General features: G+C 34.0%; 1 protein-coding gene across 1 annotated transcript in view; it reads left to right on the top strand.

Annotated features, from left to right (window-relative positions):
* Positions 1-4,172: 4,172 nt before the first annotated feature.
* LOC134263791 (ATP-binding cassette sub-family C member 5-like) overlaps positions 4,173-25,573 on the top strand; it is a 32,311-nt gene continuing 10,910 nt past the window's right edge. The window contains 18 exon segments of the mRNA XM_062746174.1: positions 4,173-4,290; positions 4,518-4,631; positions 7,119-7,277; positions 8,125-8,272; positions 8,413-8,560; positions 10,363-10,448; positions 11,552-11,725; positions 13,058-13,120; positions 14,608-14,692; positions 14,875-15,023; positions 16,284-16,391; positions 18,931-19,084; positions 19,865-19,983; positions 20,091-20,162; positions 20,493-20,617; positions 23,048-23,120; positions 23,551-23,754; positions 23,885-24,035. Coding sequence (XP_062602158.1) covers positions 4,202-4,290; positions 4,518-4,631; positions 7,119-7,277; positions 8,125-8,272; positions 8,413-8,560; positions 10,363-10,448; positions 11,552-11,725; positions 13,058-13,120; positions 14,608-14,692; positions 14,875-15,023; positions 16,284-16,391; positions 18,931-19,084; positions 19,865-19,983; positions 20,091-20,162; positions 20,493-20,617; positions 23,048-23,120; positions 23,551-23,754; positions 23,885-24,035 — 2,221 coding nt within the window. The 5' untranslated portion in view covers positions 4,173-4,201.

Here is a 25,573-nt window from a genome sequence, read left to right as displayed (position 1 = left end):
TGATAAAAAGTGAAAATGCATGAATTCTATGAAAATCTTTTCCTTTGCTCCTGGGTATTATATGCCAATGATCTAAGTACATATTTATGATGAAGAAAGGTGCCTCTTCCAAAATGGTTAATTTCAGGGCCCCTGGGTCAGGGATATGGGGGTTAGTTGGTTTCATAGTCTGAAAATATATTAATGCTTTGAAATCTGCTTTGAAATTGGGTATTAATCAACATTTATGATCAAATAAAATTTATGATAAAATTTTGAAATACGTGGCCCCAAGCTCAGTGGTTCCTGTGGGGTGGGGTGCACAACTGGTTGTTATAAAGTGGAAATGCATTTCACGGTTTACTAAATTTAACCCTTGCATATAAAGACTGAAAAAAACGAATTCTGAAATATTGGAATGTCATTCTTAGAAATCCAGAATGCACAATTTTATTTAATTCTCAACCAATCATATTTATTGTTTACAGCAAACACAAGAACGTAGGTGACGAGATAATCAGGTCTCACCTAAAATGAACATCATGATTTATGTCTGTGACCCCTGATGAGGCTATACTTAACAGCGAAACACTCTACAACTACTTAACTACTTGCATAATTCAAATTTATCTGCTCTATGCAAAAAAAAAATATATATATCTACTATAAGTGTGGTTTGGGGTGTCAGGTCCTAATAAATCTCTTACAAGTTTGGTTGATTGATGTCGCTAATTTTCATACTCTGATCTACCTCTGGGTATTAAGTAGTCAAAGTAAGCATGCTAAGTGTCTAATTATGATAAACAATGGTGCCTCTTTCAAAATTATGAATTTCATGGCCTTTGGATTAAAACGTAAACCAAAATTCAATTGTTGGAAAGCTGTTACGTGATACTCAGGTGATCTATAAGGCCCGTGAGCCTCTTGTTTATATTAATACATAATGAGTCAAAAGCATGTATTTCTTTCAAGATATCTGTATCATGGAGCGAAAGATTTATGAAAAAAATTATTATAGCAAAGATATGACAACTAAACTGAACTGTAAAGCATAAATGGCGGAAAACTTGAAAGGTTGTATCTACCGTTTCGTTGTTTTCGTGTATGTCAAGGTCACGACAATTTTATTTTTAGTTCAAACTTGAAAGTATCAAAATATGTAAATATTCAAATGGAGCATGCAAACGTGAGGAATATGTTCTAACAACTTTTTAAAAAATTTTTGTATCAAAAATTCTTGGTCTATTTACATTCATTCATAGGTACTTGAGACCACGGTGACCATGGTAACTTATTCAACTTTTCTGCGCACGCGTACAATAGATAGGAAGAAGTAAAGCAATATTTTCGTGCTGGGGCATACTGAAATTATTTTTACTTATATTTTTCTCCATTAAAGTTGAATTTTTAGGTTCTTAGTTAAATTTGTAATTTTCTGAAACCTAATACATTTGGGAATTGAACAAAATTTAAAAAATTCTACGTTTGTTAACTTTTCCCTTTGTGTCTCACGATGTCTCTTTAAAGTAAATTATAGGAAATTTAATCATATTAACGGTAATAAAAGTTGTCTTTATTGTTAGTGTGATCAAAGGTTCATTTGTCAAGTTCCTGCCTTTACAATATGGAAACTTGATCTATTTGATACCATAGTGATACCTTGTGAAAAATTTATAGAGAAAAATGCAATAAACTGTACTCTATTTAAAAAAGATTACTGGATGTTCCCCAAATGCAGAAGCAGGTCCTTTGACGTTCAACAAACATTTACCCCCTACCCATAATAATGATCTTTGCAATCTGCTTAAATGTAACATTGTTTAAGGAATCACTGTTCAGTTAGTGTAGTATGCCAGGGCATCAACTATAGTAGGAAACATAGGATAATTTGCATAACAGGCGAAGCCCGTTATGCAATACATCCCATGTTTCCCCATTGATACATCCTGGCATACTATATTAACTAGACAGTGATTCATTATATTTCCATTTCATTGTGAATAAAATTGTGCATTTACATTTTAAATATGTAGACACAGAATTTAAATTACACGAGAACTTCACTGCCAATTTCAATAGTCCTCGGCCACTGACGTCAAACGCAAAGGCAGTCTCACGAGATTTACCTGCATATTTGGCCTCCTTAGCGTCAGACACAGAGACAGATGCGCATTATGAGATTTGCATGCATATTAGGCCTCTTTAGCTCCTGACCTATCGACCTGCCTAATTTACATTCCGGTAGAATTAGCAAGAAATCAACTCTGCTAACTTTCAAAGAGTTGTCACAGAGAGAAAAATTAGAAATGGAAATATAAGTAAATCAATTTTAATTTGATTGATATTTATTTCATCTCAGTTGTTAAATATCATTTGAGAAAAATCTGAATTCACATATCTTGAAATTGCCAGAATATACCATTATCCCAGAATATCTTTAGTGCATAATGTAATGTGTTTTGAAATATCTTACTAATATGTACATGTTGCACTTTAGAAAATACGAATCTCATGAAGATTAATAAATTCTACAAGATAAATGCAGTATTGGATGTTTTGATTTCGGTATACCTGTGATGAATATCAATCAACTTTAATATTAAGTGCATGCACTATTTGAAGTCGTCTCATATTCAACTTGGACAGGGGCTTGATGTACATGTTCATATTTTATATCTTAACTTCTTTAAATCATACACGTTAAAATTACATCTTTCTTGTATTTTTGGATTTGGGCTCCCCACTTTTAAGTTTGTGACTACGCCTTTGAATATATATAATTCTTTATTCAATAACTTTAAGCCGTAGGCTCTTCAGTAAACAAAGACAAATGGCGAGATCTATCTAGAGACTGCGGGGTGGCTTTAGGCTTTAAAAAATCAAGGACTAACCCCCCCCCCCTCCACACGAAAGAGGTTTTTGACCTTAAGAAAAGAGTTTATTTTTTTTTTGCTTGTCAAAAAGCTTCTGAATTTGATTTTTTTTTGTCTGGGGTGGAACCCCTAGAAAAAATCCTGGATCCGCGTCTGGAGTGACTACTTAATGATATGCGTCTGTTTCTGGGTCAATATTTCGTCAGAATCTATGGCGGACGGTTAATGCGATATTAAGGTAGGTTGCGAATTTTCTTTTGTCATCAGTTTTAGTACATAATTTGGATGATTCGAGTGGTTGTTTTGAGCACATTTGATTTTAACGTCAGTTGCGTCATAAAAGCGAATATTCTTCTAAGAATCACTTTACATATAGAATCTAGTCCTTACGAACCGTGGAAAGTACAATAATGTTATTAAGTGCGTTACGAGTTCATCAAGGGGTCATCATGATAACAAAGGGAAGACCATTAACATAAGGGGACTTGTGATGAATTTTATAAAAAGATAATTTATGAAATATAAATGAAATGTACAACCAAAAATAAATCGAGTAAAGTCACATAAAACACAAGTGACGCTCACACAACATAATTTTAACGACCTTCACTCAAACTTCAAACACATTGCGTAATTATCATGCACACGTAAGTCACATGCATATAAGTCACAGGGTTGACACGAATTCCTTCAATATTTATTGAGTGAAAATTTCTTCTTTTGCTGTCTAAACATTAATTGTAAGATAAATGAATATGTTAAAAATAAATATAAAAAAAATCTTTTTATAAAATTAAATTCTATTACATTATAATGAAATTTTGTAAGGTTTACTTCTAGTATGTGACAATCCTTCGATCCATCTTCGAGAAAGACTCTGTCCAAAGAGTGTACAAATTATATTATCCGACCCTTTGTAAAGAAATTATCTCGGTAAAATTGGTTTAAAAACGTTGTTATCCATATATTTTAATAGTAAAGAGTAGAAGTAGTACAAAAAAACTATATATTCTGCGTTTACAGTAATATACTACTCTAGTAATAATTATCACCTAGGTAAACATAAGAATTGCTGGGAATTAAATTGGGTCGATATGTGATCAAATTTTCCGAGAAGGCCTTAGACCTTCACAGGATTTGATCACGTTACCAACCCAGATTCTTAGTGAAGTTTTTTAAAACTTGTTGTTTACTTCTTAAAGGATATTTATGCTGATCATCTTTGTAAGTTAATCAACTTCTTTCTTTTTTAATGATGGATAGTTAAATCTCTACTTTTTCTGCTGTGTTATAGAGTATTATGAAGATATATACATGTAAATACTGACCTTGACACATTAGTTAAAAAGATGCCGAAGTCAGATGATCCATTGATATCAGAGGAGGATCCTTTTGGAAATCAGGGGGTGGATGAGGAGGAAGAGGAGGAAATTGAGGAGTAATACATAAATAAATATACATATGTATATTTTGTAATTGTTTGAAGATCTATTAAAAGGCAAAAATTAAGCGCTTAAAATTAACTAAAATGATTATTCGAGTCATGATAAAATATCTTGATTTTTTTTTCATTGGATAATTACTATATGATTGTATGCACAGGCAATATTTGAACAGAACTTGTTTAGTAGACTACACCTGATGCAGAATTGTGCTTGATTTCAGACTTCTAGATGTGGAGTGCCAGGCCACCTCAGGGCTGGATATCCGTTACCCCCGCAGGAGAGGGAGATACAAACAAGCCATGAAGTCTTTGATACCTATCAGATTTCAGAAAACGTGAGATAATACATCTTCTGTGAAAAGTATATAACTTTATATGAAATGTCATTAACAACTCTATATGAATTAAGAGAAAGAAATCTTGAAGAATGATTATGTACAAGTTTTTATAAGATATTTGTGTATGTGTTGTTATTTTCTTAGAGTCATTATTTTAAAGATTGCAGGAAATCAGCCGATATTTTCTGAGGGCTACAATTCCACAGCATGTTCGTAGTTGTGCAAATATATTTTATGCCCCCTTCGGAAAAGAGAGGGCATATTGCGGCTACAATTCCACAGCATGTTCGTAGTTGTGCAAATATATTTTATGCCCCCTTCGGAAAAGAGAGGGCATATTGCTTTAATGCCTGCTGTCTGTCGGTCGGACTGTTTGTCTGTCTGTCAGCCCTCCAAGTTTCCATTCATTTTCTTCACAACCGTTGCTCAAAATGAAATTTGGTATACAGTAACAGATATATCATAAGTCATCATAAGAGTATCTAGGACAAGTTCTGTTTTGGGTACGATCGATTGCGAGGCAATTTTGACAGAGTTATGCCCCTTGGACATAGAAAAATTCCAATTATTTGCAGTTTCCGTTCATTTTCTTCACAGCTGATGCTCATATATACTGAAATGAAATTGACATATGCCTTCAAATTTATCATAAGAATATATAGGTCAAGTTCTGTTTTGGGTACGATAGCGTTATGCCTCTAAACGGACTTAGACAAATTCCAATTATTTGCAGCTTCCGTTCATTTTCTTGACAGAGGTTCGTATACAGATTCATCATGAGAATATCAGGACCAAGTTTTGTTTTGGGTACCATTGAGCAGTTCGGGACAGAGTTATGCCCTTGGACTTAGAAAAATTCCTATTATTTTGGGGGAGGAGGGGGGCGGGCAGGCACTTGTTTCGTATACCTGATACCCCGTACTTATTTTTACGTAGTAAAAATAAGTCGGGGATGCCCTTTTTACGGAACAAGCCTGTGGGGGGTGGGGGAGCAAAAGTGTTTTACACACATCTCTTGTTTAAATACTGGTGACTGCAGGCAAAATAAATTGTTTTTACACTCAATTTACTTTTTAAAAGACAAATTTTTAATTCACTGTCACATAGTTCGTTAAACGCAAAAACCTGATACTGATTTGCCTAAAATAACTTTGCTTGTTTTCCAGTCGAATCGATCTCATCAGAAGCCATCAGACAGGTCTCGCGTGATGCACTGAGATTTTGTGCTTGAAATTTAGAAAAACTTAACGAAGCAAATGTTGGGGTTACTAAATGATTGTGCTGTATGACATCAAAAACATTGATAAATAAAACTATTCCATGTGACATTTTTTTCGTAAACATCTATATTTATGCCTAAAGTAAGGTAATTTCTTTAGAGATCCGCTCCCTATAGATCCCTGCATGTAATCTCATTGGCTGTCCAAAAATAAAATCGATCAAGGTCAGTAAACATGGCGGATAAATTCAAGTGGTGATGTTGACATACGCAAAAAATAACCGATAAATGGATTGTTCTGAGTATTTTTGGAGTGATATATGTCTTACACAACTACATTTTTGGAGCATTGGTAAGAAATGTGTGTGGGAGTAAATCACTCCCAGCTTTACTTGCACCATTACCAGTCTTTGATTACGGAGATGCAAAGGAGTTGAAGCGGCCACACTCTCCCCCCACTCCTCCAAAGGAAGAGGGCTATATTATTGCAGCTATTTGTTTCTATGCCCAGGGTTAAAGACGCAAAGTAGCTAAAATAAAATCTCAGCGAGATGTCGTGGGGACTAAAAATTTTCGTCTGATCATGCTGACATTCACTAGGCCTACAGCGATGTCGTAGTGGACGTCAGGCCAAAATTTTTAGTCCCTAAATTCTCAGTGCTTAATTAAAGAAAAATAAGCAAATGTAGTTTCATTTTTCACACAAAAATGAAATTATTTATTAAAATATATAGTATGCCAGGGCATCAAAACCTAAATAAACAAATCATATCGCTCGGCAGGGTCTGTTTCCCACTATCGTTGATGCCCTGACATACTATACTAACTAGACACTGATTCCTTATATTTCCATTTCATTGTAAAATAAGATTGTTGATTGAGACTTTAAAAATGTAGACATAGATTTGAATTACATGACTCCCATGCGAATTTCATTAGTCTTCAAACCCACTGATGTCAAACACAAAGGCAACCGCAGGAGATTTACATGCATATTTGACCTGTGATTATTGCAGCGTCATGCCACAGAAAGACGCAAAGTAGCTAAAATAAAATCTCAGCGAGGTGCCGGATGCATAATTTTGGCCTCCCTACGTTCACTACAACGATGTCGACCTGCCTAATTTACATATCGGTAGAATTATCTGAAATAACTCAAATTAACTTTCAAAGGGTTATCATCGGAGAAAAAAAAATTATTTGTAACATAAACAGATAAAAGATGCCTCTGTCTGGAAATGTAATTTTTTTTACTTACTCTGTAGGCATAAGGATGAGTTACCAGAGGCAACTGCTGGCTTCTTTTCACTGTTGACCTATGCATGGCTGACTCCAATCATGTGGAAAATTAAAAGAAAAGGAACAGAATTTTTACAACACATGAGGTGTCCTGACGTCAACCGAGCAGAAATTAATGCAGAAAGGTATACTAGAGGCTTGTGAATGATTTTCTAGTTCATGCAAAAGCTCAAAGCTTTTTCAAGATATCATGTGGAAGCAAAAATATTACAGACAGACAGAAATACAGCTAGACAGAGGGATGGACAGACAGACCGAAATTAATATCCTCTACTTTGGGGGGAGGGGGGGGGGGGCAAAAATGGAATAAGATTTGAAAACCTAGCTAATGCAAGAGTGTGCTGGGAAAAGCTGAAAAATGTCTCTGGCACACTTTCTCTGTGAAGTTGACTCATTTATTTTCTGTGCAGAAAAATTAGATTTAAGCAATGGCATATTGTAGCAACACAACATAACCATTAAACACAACACTTGATGCATGAATTCAAAAAATTCTCCACTTTCAAACAAAACACACATTGACAGACGTTACCTGATTCAAATCTAGATTTTCGTAATACTTGTTTGCAAACCTGATCTATAATAATTATGTCATTTTAACATAAAAAGAGAGATTTTGAAAGTATAAGGTTAAGCATTCAACTTATTGTCAACTTAGTGAAAAGCAGTCAATTGATAGTCAACTGACCATTTTATGCAAATCAGTTGACAGTCAGCTTTTCAGAAAAGCATTCAACTGCTAGTGGTCAACTGTTTTCAAGTATTCAGTTGATGACTAGGCTTGACTACTACATGTAGATGATGGTCAACTAGACATTTTGGTATGGGGTATGAATTTTTTTTAAAGGCAAAAAATATAATCATAGTGGTGTGATATGGAGTGCCTTAGCAAATGGAGGTCACTGAAAAATTGTTAGAATTCTTTGTGGAATTTTTTTTTTAATATTAATGACTCCACTCTAAATTGTATAGGCTTGAGAGAATATGGAAGAGTGAATTGAAGAAAAAAGGTCCAGAAAAAGCATCATTTGGACAGGCTTTGTTGAAAGCTGGAAGGACCAGAGTTATTTTTGGAGGGATGACCTTCATCATTTCTATGACCTTCAGTTTTGCTGCACCGGTATGAACTTTTAAGTAAAGCATGCAATGTCAAGATGGAAAATTTCTATTTGTTATTTAATCATTAACAAACTTTTTCATGATTTACATTAATTACTTTTGGAGTTCATAATTTATTACTGAATTCCTTTGTTGTGCCAGGCCTTTGTGTTGAGGAGGATTTTAGATGACCTTTCAGCTGGTAACAGTGATATTGGCTTTGGAATCGGCCTGGTGATTCTCATGGCTGCCATGGAATTCTGTCGTTCCATGTTTTTAGCTCTTGGCTGGGTTATTAATTATACTACAGGTATGTGTCAGGACACAGAAAACAAATTTTTAGATTCACACCCCACCCTCCCTTTTTAGAGTGACCCCCTGCATTTGTTTCAGTGGTTTTAAATTTGAAATTATAAAAGCACCAGAAAAAAAAAAAGAAATTCAGTCAGCTTAAAAAATGTCAGAACATGTGTACAAGCCTTTTGGAGGTAATTTTGTAAATATAATTATTTAAAAGTGGAAAAATGATTTATATACATTTACATGTACATTACGGGGGTTGTCCAAAAAGTTTGTGGACAAGGGCATTTTTGTCAAAATGAATGGTTCAAAATATAATTATTATATACCAAAATATAAGTTTTAAAAATCGAAGCCGGAATAGTTGTTTTTTATTGTTTAAACTTCATATTTTTGAAAAAAATTGCTGTCATTAAAGGTCACTGATAGTTAGATACACTTTATATCGATTTTTGATTTTGATGAACAGGGTTAAGTTTCTGTGAAATACTTACACCTCCTACAGTTTTGGTCTGATTTATAAACCTTTAAATAAAGTATTGTGATTAAAATGATTATTTTCTTTATAAAACTAATCAAAGCTTAATAAAAATTAAATGTATCACAAATAAAGTGATTATCATAATTTTCTGATACCTTTAGTATCACTTATTATATAGACAGTGAGAATATTAAATTTCAAAAACTGCTACACCTCCTAAGTTTTGTCTGATTCAATAAATTGCACACAAGTAGACTACACTAAGACATTCTGACCATCCAAATGGGACAGCATCCATTTATATAATTTTTGTTCAGTATGGTTGAACCGACGTCAGACACAAAATATTTATTCAAATAACTTGAGATCATTGTCCTCGAATATATTTTGTCCATTGATTTGTAATTAGTGTACTGCATACAGGGAAATTTTCGCTCTTGTTTTATTTTCGCCCCTTTCGCCTTAACCTCAATTGGGCAAATTTAAAGTGGCGCGAATTCAAAGAATACAGTATCATTTCTTAAACAAAAAGTATTTCTGGATGAATTTAAGAAGGTATCTCCATTTCATTACTAAATTGATAAGAATACTTTAAAAATAAAATAAAATCACACACAAAAAGTCCTTTCTTTTCCAGTTAAATTTAAAAATTGAATTTATATAGCCTTATAATTGTTATCATTGGGATCAGTTAGAGTTCTTGCTTAAGGTCTTCCTGCTCTATACAGTTGAAATCCACTTGTGACACTGCTCTTTCGTTTGAGCACTACATTATTTTTCAGGAAAGGAGAGTTGCAAATTTCATTGAAAACGGTATTTGTTATGTCCAGATACTCCTGCCTGTGCCTCTGTTGAGGAAAGAATTAGAAAATTTCATTAATTTATTTTCATATTTAGAAATAATCATTCTGGTACCTCTGAGAATCGATTCTGGTACCCTCACCATGATAGTGAGATGCTTATCTCACAAAGCCATCGAAGCCGTTAACAGGTGGAGAATTTAATTAATATATCACTAATTCACTTGCCCTAAAATTCGCTCTCTCTCTCTCTCTCTCTATTTAATACTACTAATATATATATATATATATATATATATATATATATATATATATATATATATTTACTGTGTAATTTTATATATTTTTAAATTATGTATTGACAAACAATAATAACAAGCATTTAAAACAGTGGATTTTAAGCGGGTTAATAATACTCGTAGCACATCATGAATCCATTACTTTTAAGGAATGGAGCGCTACTTGTACATTAACCCTTACATATTGACACTTTGTTCTCCTGTTTCCATTCATTGAAATCACTCTTTGTAGGTATACGTATGAGAGGAGCTGTACTGAGCATGCTGTATGGAAAAATATTACGTCTTCGTGGTTTAAAAGACAAAACAGTTGGTGAAGTATGTTGTAATCAAACACTCAACATTCATGTTTCCAAGTATTTGTTTCTTTTTTTGTTTTGAAAACAACCATAGAGTAATATTTTCTTAACTCTTATATTTTTTAGGTAAACTCAGGTGTCCTATTGCTATCCATTTTCATCTGTCGTCGTGCATCGTCCTTCGTGTGTTAACATTTGAACATTTTCAGCTTCTTCTCTGCAACCACTCAACCAATTTCAACCAAATTTGGCATAAAGCATTTATCTATGAAGGGGAACAAACATTATGAATTTTATGGTCCTTGCCCCCCTGGGGCCTGAGGGGTGGGGCAAAAACCACTAAATTTAATGCAATCTTTAAAAATCTTCTTCTTTACTCCTGGACATCAAGCAGTCAAACTATTGGCATGATTGTAGTCAGCATTGAGTCCTCAACCAAAATTGTGAAATTCATGGTCAGGGTTTCTAGTGCTAGGGCGGGGTTCTGGCTTCAGGGGGGGCTCTAATGATTTCCATGCCCCCTGGGTCAGGGGGGGGGGGCTGAAAACAATCTAATGCTTTGAAATCTGCTCTTTGGTATTAATCAACCATTAATGATGAAATAAAATTTATGATAAAATTTCCAAAATTTTGAAATATGTGGCCCAGGGTCAGTGGTTCCTGTGGGGTGGGGTGCACAACTGATGGTTGTAAAGTGGAAATGCATTTTCTCTTTGTTACTCTGATCTACCTCTGGGTATTAAGTAACCAAAGTAAGCATGCTAAGTGTATAATTATGATAAGCCTTGAATGGTGCCTCTTTCAAAATTTTGAATTTCATGGCTTTTGGTTTAAAACACGAATCAAATTCAATTGCTGGATAGTTGTTACATGATACTCAGGTGACCTATAAGGTCCATGGGCCTCTTGTTTTTTGTTTAGAATCTGATTAATTTAGCAACTATATGACATTTACATAAAGCTTGATTATTAATCCAAAAATGCTTTCTATAACTTTCTTATCCATGTACATTCATATGAACTGATTCTTTTTTTATAATCACAAAAATACTGATTCCTGAAAAGGTATACATATACGTGTGTTATGAATTTTGAATATAACTCTTTCTGTACCTGTTTTAGCTTGTCAACATCTGTAGCAATGACGGACAGAGACTGTACGACGCCTTTATCACTGGTCCTCTTTTGATTGGTGCACCATTAATTTTATTGGGTGGAATTATCTACACGGCATTCCTGATTGGTCCATGGGCTTTTGTGGGCAGTGTTACATACATCATGTTTTATCCATTTATGGTAACTAAATTACATTTTCTGAAAATATTTTAATAGGTGGCATTATCAATGCCTTTCTGAGGAAAAATGTGTATGCTTGAAATCTATATTTTTTGGCCATTTTTATATATCAAAATGTGAAATGTACATTTTAAGTTAAAATGACACACAAGTGTACACTAAGATCATAATTCTGTATATCGGTTTTTGATTTCATAACGGTGTTGCACTAAAAATAGAATTTTTTAATGAAAATCCTGCTTTCCTACAGTTTTGGTCAATTTCAATAAGACTTGGTATACAAATAGATTATACTAAGATACATAATTCTGTGCATCGGTTTTGATTTCAATGAACGGTGTTGCCATTGTTACTAAAAATAGAAAAAATTTTGAAAATCATTCAAAATGCTTCTCCTCCTACAGTTTTAATCTGATTTCAATATAACTTGGCACACAAGTAGACTACACAAAGATTTTCTATGTATCGGTAAATTGTTGCCGTGGTTACTAAAAATAGAAAAAATTGTGAAAATCATTCAAAATGCTACTCCTCCTACAGTTTAAATCTGATTTCAGTATAACTTGGCACACAAGTAGACTACATTAAGATACATAATTCTGTAAAGCGGTTTTTGATTTCGATGAACGGTGCTGTCATTGTTACTAAAAATAGAAATTATAAAAAAAATACTTTCAAAATGCTACTGTTTTGGTCTGATTTTATTATAACTTGGCACACAAGTAGACTACACTAAGATACATAATTCTGTATATTGGTTTTTGATTTCAAAGAATAGTTTTGCCGTTGTTACTAAATGTAGAAAATTCTTTGAAAAACATTCAGAATGCTACTCCTCCTACAGTTTAAATCTGATTTCAATATAACTTGGCACACAAGTAGACTACACTAAGATACATAATTCTGTGTATAGGTTTTTGTTTCAATTAATGGTGTTGCTGTTGTTACTTAAAAAAGAAATTTCTTTGAAATAAATTTAAAATGCTACTCCTCCTTCAGTTTTGGTCTGATTTCAATATAACTTGGCACACAAGTAGACTACACTAAGATACATAATTCTGTATATCGGTTTTTGTCATTATTCTATTTATTGCTTTTGTAAAGTTTTATATCCCAACTGCTACTTTTCTCTTTCTTTATTATAAGTACAAACCAGTAGAGCTTCAGTCTCGACAGAGACTTCTGGTTATATATCAAAATGTGAAATGTACATTTTAAGTTAAAATGATGTCAAAGATCACCAGTATTTATAAGCAAGCCTGTTTTGGCAAGGCCAGTAAAAATTAACATTGATGTTTGATATTAGTGCAGTATTTAATTGTGATATTTCAGGCTTTTATTGGTAAATTTACAGCTCATTATAGGAGAAAAGGAATTGTCATTACAGATAAGCGAGTAAGCATGAATACTTCATTAACTGTTCTCTATGTATCTGAAAACTCTCCAAAGTTATCATATCTACAGTGGCCCCTTTATTGAATTCATAGAATTGAAAATTTTCTTACTAATTTTAGCTCTTTCATTTAAAAAAATATGTCTAATAGGAGGAAAAAAGCTGTTTGATAATAACATGCATAGCTGAATATTTGTAAGCTCACCTGAGCCAAAGGCTCATGTGAGGTTTTCTGATCGAGATTTGTCTGTTGTCTGTCGTTGTTGTCAAAAACTTCACATTTTCATCATCTTCTCAAGAATCACTGAGCCAATTTCAAGCAAACTTGCCACAAAGCATCCTTAGGTAAAGGGGATTTAAGTTTGTTCAATGAAGGACCACACCCTGTTTCACGAGGAGATAATTCAGAAATAGTAAAATTTTGATGGTGTCTTAAAAATCCTCTTCTCAAAAATCACCAGGCCAAAAAATCTCTAACTTAAAGTAAACCTTCTATGCATAGTATAGATTCTAATTTATTCAATCCATGACCCAGGGGTGGGGTGGGGCAACAATGGGAGATAAAAGTTTTACACAGAAATAAATAGAAAAAATTCTTTAAAAATCTTCTTCTCAAGAACAGCATAGCCATGATTAGTCATATTGACATTGAAGCATCATCAGGTAATATTTACATTTCCAATGTCTTTGTCCGAGATAAAATTACCAAATGTAAATGTACTTTAAAATGTATTGGCGCGGTTCTGTGCAGGGCGGGACAAACAGCTAGACAGAAGCTGGGCTTGGAGCATGTGGATTTGCGGAATCAAAGCATGTAAATATAAGGAATAACTGTCAGAATTTTCAATTTCATGAAGATGATCAATCGATTGGCTTGCGTGATAATTTTATGCATAAACGCCTTCGGCGTTTATGCAAATTATCACACAAGCCAATCGATTGATCACTTCATGAAATCGAAAAATAAGACAGTTATTCCTTAAGTGTATGTAAGTTTGTTTGAATAATGACCTGCAGGGGTAAGGTGAGGGCACAATGGGGGGTCAAAGTTTTATATAGCTATATATAGGAACTATTTTCAAAAAGGTACCCTTCTATAAAAATAGTGATCTGACCTATAGGGCTGGGACTACAGGTTTAAATTGTCTTTACAAAAAGCTTATCCATTTACATTGACCCTCCAGGGTTAGTAAGGAGGAGCCACAACGGGAGATCAAATTTTTTAAAGGAATATATATAGGGAAAAAAATTTTCAAAAGAAAATCTTTAAAAATCTGATGATATAGAACAACAAAGCCATATTTAAAACTGTTAAATTGAAATGAAATCTTCCTCAATTTGTGTTAAATTTAAATTTGCCATCAACCCCCCCCCCCTCCCCCCACCCTAAACTTTCCAATGCTGAAATGTTTTGCACTTTTTCATATAAAATGTGCTCAGGTGAGCGATGTAGCCCTGTAGCCCATCGGCCTCTTGTTTAACTTTTTAGGTGAGGATGATGACAGAATTACTAAATTGTATCAAATTAATTAAGATGTATGCTTGGGAAAAGTCATTTGCCAAAACCATTGCAGGTAATCAAGATTTCAATGAAATCTCACAGTTTTTCAGAGGGTTCAATGAAATTTTGAACTGTTTATTGTCATCAAACTATCTGTACTTGTTGACTAAAAAGTGAAAATTTTTGTTTATAATAATTCATTGTTTAAAGAACATTGATTTTGATATTCTTGTATACAGAGATCCCTACTTGTAGGTATCAGGAGTCGGGAGAGAAAAGTGCTGGAGAAGGCAGCGTACATCAACAGTATCAGTACCTCAGTGGCCCCTATGGTCCCCGTCATGGCCTCTGTGTTTGTCATTACGGCCCATGTCATGACAGGGAATCCCCTCTCAGCAGCTCAGGTAGGCACATGGAAAAAACAGGAAGCTAATCAGGGGCCTGTTTTACAAAAGAACTTATGACTAAGACCAAAAATTAATACTGCATATAACTCACTTATATTCAATATTTTGAGAATGATTTTTGTTTTTTCAAAAAGGAATATAGGAATTAAAGATATTTTAAATCTAGCAATTTTAAACAAAATCATTAATTCTGCAAAATTTTACAATCAACTGAAGTTTTTGGTCTTAGTTTTAAGTTCTTTTGTAAAATGGGCCCCTTACTACAATAATAAAAGGACCAATTCAAAGTATCATAACATAAAAAAAAAGAATTGTTTCAAATACTGTAGAAGTACATTTTTCCGCGTGGTATTAATTTACGCTATGTACGCGATCACAAATTTTCCGCGGAAATTTGTCCAAGCGTACTTAATGTAAGGCATATAATGACAATCTAAAAAGTCCACGTAATTTTTTACCCGCGGATTAAAAGAAGAAATTGTTTCAAATAGCCAATTGAACTACATAATTCCCTTAGGCACATGTCTCTGCACTTGGAAAAAAAAATATCCTTGCCAAATGGTCATGAAGCCTGGGCCACATGACATTTTTTATCGTTTTTGTCTGTCTCGTGTTGTCCATAAACTTTTTCAATGCAAATTTCACCCTCCTTCCTCCTCCAGTGAAAGGCACGATTGATCATACATCGCATGGAAATACATGTATCTTGCATATTAAGCCTTGTGCTAAAATTCTGATATTCTTTAGCCCAAGGTACAGGGTTTTGTCCCCAGCTTAGAGATAGCCTAGAAATGTTAATTCAAAATACATAAAATACAGGAATAAAGAAAATCTTTTGAAGACCTTCATCCATTACCAGACCCAACATAATTGCACTTACACCCCCTTTTCCCATTATATCCTTGAAGGTTATAGTAAGGCAAGGCTGAGGTCACCATACTGAAAGTATGAATTCCTCTGGGGCAGTCATTTTTTAGCACCAATAAAAACTTGCACATGACTCTTAGGTTGCTCTCGAAGTCTTCAGATGTATGGAAATGCTTTTATACTCAGGTGACTTTCAAGGTCCATAGGCCTTTTTGTTATGATTCTATAATGTATATTTCTTTACTTGATACACGTTTGAGGAGTGGAATGAACAAACACATGGATTTGATTGGATTTGATTTGATTGTTTATAGGTATGTTTGTACACTATCGTTTGAAAGTTTCAGTTTATTTATTGCATTAATATGAAGTTTTAATGTAATGTTTTAGGCCTTTACAATGATAGCAGTGTTTAATGCAATGAGATTATCTCTGGGGAACATTCCTTGTGCTGTCAAGGCTTTAGCTGATGCTTATGTATCCATGAAGAGGTTCAAGGTAAAAACAGAATAGTAACTATAAAAAAAATACTGTAAATGTATTATATTTAGCGTGTACAATATTTGGCAGAAATTGACTTTTTAATAAGTTAGCATAGATTTGATTTAGCACAATTCTTCATACCTTTATTTAAATGTATATGTGCAAGACATTTAGCTTTGTACTTGATTTAGCGGTTGCTGTGTTCTGCCAAAGCCGCTAAAAAAAATACACAGCCAAATGTAATACGTTTACAGTATTTCACCTGTCCAGGTGCATCGCACAACTTCACTCTGCAATCTGTATGTCTTGGAATAAAAATCTTCCATTTAAAGATTATATGGGAGGTTTTTTTCGCCACGAGATATTAACTTCTGAAGAATTATGCTTCCATAATTTTTAATCTGCCACAGAAATAAAATTTGTTTAAAAGATTCCTTGTAATATCAAACATTACCTTTCATGTGAAAATACAGCATTGTAAGGGAGAATGTGTGCTTTGACAACTGAATTGCATGGCTGCTGGCAGGCTGAGTAACCCAGAAACAAGAAGCCTTTAAAAAATTTAAACAACTTCATTCCACTATATTCTAGCTAGCTCTTTTCTTTTTGGTTTTGTTTTGGTAGCTATTATCAACAAATTAAAACCAGTTTTAAACCACATGGCTCAGCTAGTCAAGCAATTGTCTGAAGTCAAAGTTTGTTCTGAAAGGGTTAAAGTACTTCATTTAATTCTGACAGTAACGATAGCCTAAAAGTTCGAAAAAAAGCCAGAATTGATGATAAACATACCGGGGAGTGGTAATACAAGGTTGCTGTAGGGAAGTAAGCTACAACATCAGTATATCTGCATATTTCAGCACAAATGTGCATTCATAGCTATTAACTGATATCATGAAATTTAGGTCATTGACTTTAGAAAATTTATTTTCATGTAGTTAAGTTATTTCCAATAGGCTTATCTGAACACTTCTAATGCTTGCCAGTTCTTCATCCATAATTCATTGCTAAAAACATATACTAATGAATCCAGAAAATGCAAAATTTTGATCATATTACATGTACTAATTTCCTTCCACATACTCCTATATCAAATACATTAAGTTACATATTTGTCATAGACTCATATTTGTCTAGACTTCTAGCTGTTTGCTAGTTGACTGTATCATCATCAATGTAATGTACAGTTGAACTTTGTTATCTAAAACACTGTTAGATCGGATACCAGTCCTCAGGATCATGAAAGATCTTAAGCTTAAGACAAAAACTTTATCTTGTATTGAAATGTTGTAGTATTCAGATAGTCCAAAATGAAAACAGCAATTCGGAGATGCAATTAATTAAATAATACAATATAAGTTCAACACTGTTGAACTTTGTTATCTAAAACACTGTTAGATCGGATACCAGTCCTCAGGATCATGAAAGATCTTAAGCTTAAGACAAAAACTTTATCTTGTATTGAAATGTTGTAGAATTCAGATAGACCAAAATGAAAATATATTGTATTATTTAATTAATTGCACCTCCGAATTGCTGTTATCCGCAAATATAGAAATTTCATTGACTATTGATAAATATAACCCTCCAATTTTGACTGTCCAAGCAGTGCCTTATTATTTTGAATTGACCATAAAAGATATTCCAGTTACAAAATTTTTAAATTTTGTGTATAAAATGTTTATTAATTATTGACAGAGTATAATCAATATTTAGCTTAATTTATGTTGCCATTAAATTGTTGGAAAGCAATATTTTTATTTTTATTGATATATAACAGATTGTTGTAAGCAGTAATTTTATTTTCGTTTTTTGCTTTATGAATAGGAGATTCATTCCCAGATTAACAATAAAGTTTGCCATAGTGATAAAAAACATTTTTATTGTTGTCTAAGGGCTTCACAGAAAACAGTTAATTTTTCCACATTTTTTCTAGTACAAATGTTAAATTTTGACTTAATTGAGCCATCGGAAAATCACACACATTTGGGACTGGGATTTTCATGTGATGCAAAGTGGAAATCTGGCAGTCTTACTTAAAAAAGCACTTTGTTCAAACAATTTTTTTAACCCTCCTTATTTTGTATTTTCAGAAAAGGAGTATCTTTATTGAAGTTCAAATTTGCAAGTTAGTGAGAGTGAACTCATCAAGTTTTTATATGATGAACAAAGTTTGACTATATTTAGTTTACCATTTTATTTAGCTGGTAAGAGATAACCCTCCAATTTTGACTGTCCACATTTAGCCTGAGTGCCTTATTATTTTGAGATTGATCATTCAAAAGATATTCCAATTACAAAATTTAAATGTAAATTTTGTGTAATAAAAGCAATATTTAGTGTTATTTAAGTTGCAATATGACAGAGTATAAGAAACAATATTTAGCTTAATTTATGTTGCCATGTAATAAATTGTTGGAAAGCAATATTTTTATTTTTATTGATATATAACAGATTGTTGTAAGCAGTAATTTTATTTTCGTTTTTTGCTTTATGACATATGTTGTTTTTTTTTCCTTTTCTATCTTTACTCATGTCTTCTTTTGATGTGTCTGAGGATATATAAACCTGTTACTATATGTGTATTAATTAACCACACACTTCCCAGATTAACAATCCAAAGTTTGCCATAGTGATAAAGAAGGCGTGTTTTGCCTGGGACCCAGAAGTCTCGGTACAGAGTCTTGGACTACTGGATGTCCAGATCACAGGTAAGGGCTTATAAATGTAAGACCATTAACAATTATTGCTGTCAGTAAATTTTATTAGACTAAGAGCAGGAATTAAAACTTCACTAAAAGATTTTAATTAAGTGTTAATTGATTCTTTTGCTTTTTTGCATGACAGTCCTTTAAATGCTAATGACAAACAACTAGAATTTAAGATTTCTAAATACACTTGATGCACTAAACTACATTTTCCAAAACTCAGTTGAACTTTCATGAGGTTTTCTCATCACTTTAATACACTGTTATCTCAAATATAATAAATTTGTCAACAAGAACTTCCAGTCACTTCTTTTTGTAATTTTTGCTGCAAGTTGTACTCCATTTTCAGAAAAGCTGACTGTATATCAGGGTATATTTTTCCTCAATACTTTGCAATATCATAATTTTAGATCCATTTGCTTACCTATATTGTTTTGGTATTTTTGGTATCATGCCCTTTAGATGTGTGACATATATTGTGAAACTTCCAAACTTTAGCCCCATTTTAAATTCTCCCAGTCATAGTTCTGTTTAATAAATTATACTGTATTCTTTGCATTCACCCCGTTTTAAATTCGCAAAATAACGAAGGTCGGGCGAAAGGGGCGAAAATAAAACGGGGGCGAAATTTTCGAGGCATACAGTAAATTCTCAATATCTCAAATCCTTGATGAGATTTTCCTCGGTCCCATCGAGTTCAGGATAACAAGTTCTGACTGTAGTAAAGTACATTCCATCCGATTTTTTGCTAGAAGGTGCTATGACCATTTGTGTAATTTTCAGTGCCTAATGGAAAACATGTGATTAAAGATGAAGAAAAAGAAGGCCTAAATAAGAACACAGAGGGGGATGAATTTGTAGCTCCTCCCACCCTCCTAGCTATTGATCTGACACTAGAAAAGGTACGGGAAGCAATGCAAGGGACATAACTCTTACAATAGACATTGAAAGTAAAAATTGATATAATAGTTACAGGGTAATATTAATTTGATGATTTTTTTTTTGACAGGGTAAGCTGATAGGAGTTTGTGGGAGTGTAGGATCAGGGAAGAGCTCCTTAATATCAGCCATATTAGGAAGGGTAAGTTTAGATTTTGTGTAGGATCAGAGAAGAGCTCCATTAAATATCAGCCATATTAGGAAGGGTAAGTTCTTATTTTGTGTAGGATCAGAGAAGAGCTCCTTAATATCAGCCATATTAGGAAGGGTAAGTTCAGATTTTTTATATGTATAAAATCAGGGAAGAACAAATTGATACTGACCATATTAGAAGAAGGTTATTTTTCAAAAATGTTGACAGTTTTCAAGCATCAGATGAAGACTGACAATTTTAATAAATGTTTTAGAACATTGGATCAAACATGAAATTTCTTTATAGAAAAGATGATTTAAATTTTCTTTTCCACTATAGATGGTGAAAACCTCAGGTAAAGTGGCAGTAGGGGGAAGTATAGCCTATGTCTCTCAACAGCCCTGGATACTGAATGCCACCATCAGGGAGAACATCCTGTTTGGGGAGATGTACCACGAAGACAGGTCAGTGTCACAGAAACTAGGACTGATAAGACAATAGATATCAATGTCACAGAAGCTAGGACTGATAAGACAACGGATATCAATGTCACAGAAGCTAGGACTGATAAGACAATAGATATCAATGTCACAGAAGCTAGGACTGATAAGACAACAGATATCAATGTCACAGAAACTAGGACTGATAAGACAACAGATATCAATGTCACAGAAGCTAGGACTGATAAGACAACGGATATCAATGTCACAGAAGCTAGGACTGATAAGACAATAGATATCAATGTCACAGAAGCTAGGACTGATAAGATAACAGATATCAATGTCACAGAAGCTGACTGATAAGACAATAGATATCAATATTATACTTTCATGTAAATTACTTGAATCTGATTCGTCGAGAAACATTTGATAAAAAACACTACTACCCGCTGAATAATGAAGCCACGCCCTCCTGCGTAGCAACAGTCAACATTGCTTGATGACGGGTGGTATTACAAAAAATAGCGACTGCGCGGAATTTATGCGAGCACGGTTAACTGTAATATGTATTTGTACAAAACATTCTGTATAATATAATAAATATTGCATGTAGTTGAGTGTAACATTAAAAATTTTCACCCCTCGAAATTCATTATCAACCTTAGTTGCGCCTCGGTTGACAATGGTTTTCTTGGGGTGAAAATTTTCAATGTTACACTCAACTACATGCAATATTTATATAATGTCACAGAAGCTGACTGATAAGACAACAGATATCAATGTCACAGAAGCTAGGACTGATAAGACAACAGATATCAATGTCACAGAAGCTAGGACTGATAAGACAATAGATATCAATGTCACAGAAGCTAGGACTGATAAGACAATAAATATCAATGTCACAGAAGCTAGGACTGATAAGACAACAGATATCAATGTCACAGAAGCTAGGACTGATAAGACAATAGATATCAATGTCACAGAAGCTATCACTGATAAGACAATAGATATCAGTGTCACAGAAGCTATCACTGATAAGACAACAGATATCAGTGTCACAGAAGCTAGGACTGATAAGACAACAGATATCAATGTCACAGAAGCTATCACTGATAAGACAATAGATATCAGTGTCACAGAAGCTATCACTGATAAGACAACAGATATCAGTGTCACAGAAGCTAGGACTGATAAGACAACAGATATCAATGTCACAGAAGCTAGGACTGATAAGACAACAGATATCAATGTCACAGAAGCTGACTGATAAGACAATAGATATCAATGTCACAGAAGCTAGGACTGATAAGACAATAGATATCAATGTCACAGAAGCTAGGACTGATAAGACAATAGATATCAATGTCACAGAAGCTGACTGATAAGAAAACAGATATCAATGTCACAGAAGCTAGGACTGATAAGACAATAGATATCAATGTCACAGAAGCTAGGACTGATAAGACAATAGATATCAATGTCACAGAAGCTAGGACTGATAAGACAATAGATATCAATGTCACAGAAGCTGACTGATAAGACAATAGATATCAATGTCACAGAAGCTGACTGATAAGACAATAGATATCAATGTCACAGAAGCTAGGACTGATAAGACAATAAATATCAATGTCACAGAAGCTAGATAAGACAACATATATAAATCTCACAGAAGCTGACTGATATCAATGTCACAGAAACTAGGACTGATAAGACAACAGATATCAATGTCACAGAAGCTAGGACTGATAAGACAACAGATATCAATGTCACAGAAGCTAGGACTGATAAGACAATAGATATCAATGTCACAGAAGCTAGTGATAAGACAATAAATATCAATGTCACAGAAGCTAGGACTGATAAGACAACAGATATCAATGTCACAGAAACTAGGACTGATAAGACAACAGATATCAATGTCACAGAAGCTAGGACTGATAAGACAATAGATATCAATGTCACAGAAGCTGACTGATAAGACAATAGATATCAATGTCACAGAAGCTATCACTGATAAGACAATAAATATCAATGTCACAGAAGCTGACTGATAAGACAATAGATACCAATGTCACAGAAGCTGACTGATAAGACAACAGATATCAATGTCACAGAAGCTGACTGATAAGACAATAAATATCAATGTCACAGAAGCTGACTGATAAGACAACAGATATCAATGTCACAGAAGCTGACTGATAAGACAATAGATATCAATGTCACAGAAGCTGACTGATAAGACAACAGATATCAATGTCACAGAAGCTGACTGATAAGACAACAGATATCAATGTCACAGAAGCTGACTGATAAGACAATAGATATCAATGTCACAGAAGCTAGGACTGATAAGATAACAGATATCAATGTCACAGAAACCAGGACTGATAAGACAACAGATATCAATATATAGGGACATGTATCTGGTGTTATTTTATTGTTGTTTTGTAGATACAATGCCACCATTGAAGCATGTTGTCTACAGGAGGACCTGGAAACCTTTGTATCTGGAGATGAAACAGAGGTATATCAGCATTGTAAATATAATTAAATCTTACTTAAAATGTATATTTATATGTCCTTATTTAGATCTCCTTTTTTAAATACAAAATAATCAGTTTGCCAGTCACATATCTGTAGAAATTATGCTCCAGCTGCTTGCTTGCTTTCATTCTCTGCATTTACAGATATATTGAGATTCACATGACCACACAGATAAATGCATGAAATAAGATGCCCCAAGGAACCTGCAACATTTTAGAAAAGATATGAGACTGTGTAGGAGCTGAGGTGCATTGCATCTAAGTAACTGAGAGGCCTTAGGAATCTGTTTCTCTATCTTGTTTCTCTGTATACATATCTGCTACTGCATTAAATGGCTTATTTTCCTTAGGGTTTCAAAACAAGATCTAAATTTTGTTGTATGCATTAAGTTTTATGTTTGTAAAATACAGATTGGTGAGCGTGGTATTAATATGAGTGGTGGACAGAAACAGAGATTGTCTCTGGCCAGGGCCCTGTATGCTGATAAAGACATTTATCTAATGGATGATCCCCTCTCAGCAGTAGATATACACGTGGGCAGACACATCTTCACAGAGTGTCTCCTCAAAGCACTGAAAAATAAAACTGTCCTGTTTGTTACACATCAACTTCAGGTATGTAAAGACATGTATGTAAAGCATGTCTTTACAAGTATTCATGTGAATAAGTGAATTTTAATTTTTGCTTTAATCAGGTACCGCTACCTGAGTTTTTTTTAAAAATATCTCTGTTTTCCACTTATAGTACCTGAGTTCCTGTGATGGGATCATTGTCATCAAGGATGGGATGATCACAGAGCAAGGAAAACATGAGGATCTGATGAAACAAGAGGGGGAGTACTCCAGCCTCATCAACAGATACTACAAACAAAAGGAGGAGGAGGAAAAGGTGGAAGGTGAGTCAACAGGTATTACAAACAAAAGGTGAAGGTTAGTCAACAGGTACTACAAACAAAAGGTGAAGGTAAGTCAACAGGTACTACAAACAAAAGGTGAAGGTAAGTCAACAGGTACTACAAACAAAAGGTGTAGGTAAGTCAACAGGTACTACAAACAAAAGGTGAAGGTAAGTCAACAGGTACTACAAACAAAAAAAGGTGAAGGTGAGTCAACAGGTACTACAAACAGAAGGAGGAGGAGGAAAAGGTGGAAGGTGAGTCAAGAGGTATTGCAAACAAAAGGTGAAGGTACAAACAAAACAAAAGGTGAAGGTAAGTCAACAGGTACTACAAACAAAAGGTGTAGGTAAGTCATCAGGTACTACAAACAAAAGAAGGTGAAGGAGAGTCAACAGGTACTACAAACAAAAGGTGAAGGTAAGTCAACAGGTACTACAAACAAAATGTGAATGTGAGTCAACAGGTACTACAAACAAAAGAAGGTGAAGGTGAGTCAACAGGTACTACAAACAAAAGGTGAAGGTGAGTCAACAGGTACTACAAAAAAAAGAATGAGGTGGGTCAACAGGTACTACAAACAAAAGGTGAAGGTGACTCAACAGGTACTACAAAAAAAGGTGAAGGTGAATCAACAGGTACTACAAACAAAATGTGAATGTGATTCAACAGGTACTTCAAACAAAGGGTGAAGGTGAGTCAACAGGTACTACAAACAAAAGGTGAAGGTAAGTCAACAGGTACTACAAACAAAAGGTGAAGGTAAGTCAACAGGTACTACAAACAAAAGGTGAAGGTAAGTCAACAGGTACTACAAACAAAAGGTGAAGGTGATTCAACAGGTACTACAAACAAAAGGTGAAGGTAAGTCAACAGGTACTGCAAACAAAAGGTAAAGGTGAGTCAACAGGTATTACAAACAAAAGGTAGAAGGTGAGTCAACAGGTACTACAAACGAAAGGTGAAGGTGAGTCAACAGGTACTACATACAAAAGGTGAAGGTGAGTTAACAGGTACTACATACAAAATGTGAATGTGAGTCAACAGGTGCTACAAACAAAAGGTGAAGGTGAGTCAACAGGTACTACAAACAAAAGGTGGAGGTGAGTTAACAGGTACTACATACAAAATGTGAATGTGAGTCAACAGGTGCAAAAGAAAGGTGAAGGTGAGTCAACAGGTACTACAAAAAAAAGGTGAAGGTGAGTCAACAGGTACTACATACAAAATGTGAATGTGAGTCAACAGGTGCTACAAACAAAAGGTGAAGGTGAGTCAACAGGTAGTACATACAAAAGTAGTGATCCTTGTCAGCAAATGATCAAAAATAAACCAAAAGAAAAACTGCCTTTAAGTAAATTTTTTTTTTTATTTAATATACTGAAAGGTCTAAGAATCAAGATATTTATAATGTTTATGTACTGGAGTATTTAATTTGACTATATTTGTCATTTTTCTAGTAGTTGAAGTACACTTTTCTTCAGAAAGTTAAATACAATATGATATAGAATAGCCATCATCATTTGAATTTTGTAATT

Source organism: Saccostrea cucullata, unplaced genomic scaffold (assembly GCF_032062105.1).
Source record: "Saccostrea cucullata isolate Sc308-1 unplaced genomic scaffold, CSIRO_AGI_Scuc_v1 ctg824, whole genome shotgun sequence".
Lineage (NCBI taxonomy): Eukaryota > Metazoa > Mollusca > Bivalvia > Ostreida > Ostreidae > Saccostrea > Saccostrea cuccullata.
This window is presented reverse-complemented; position numbering and strand designations above follow the sequence as displayed.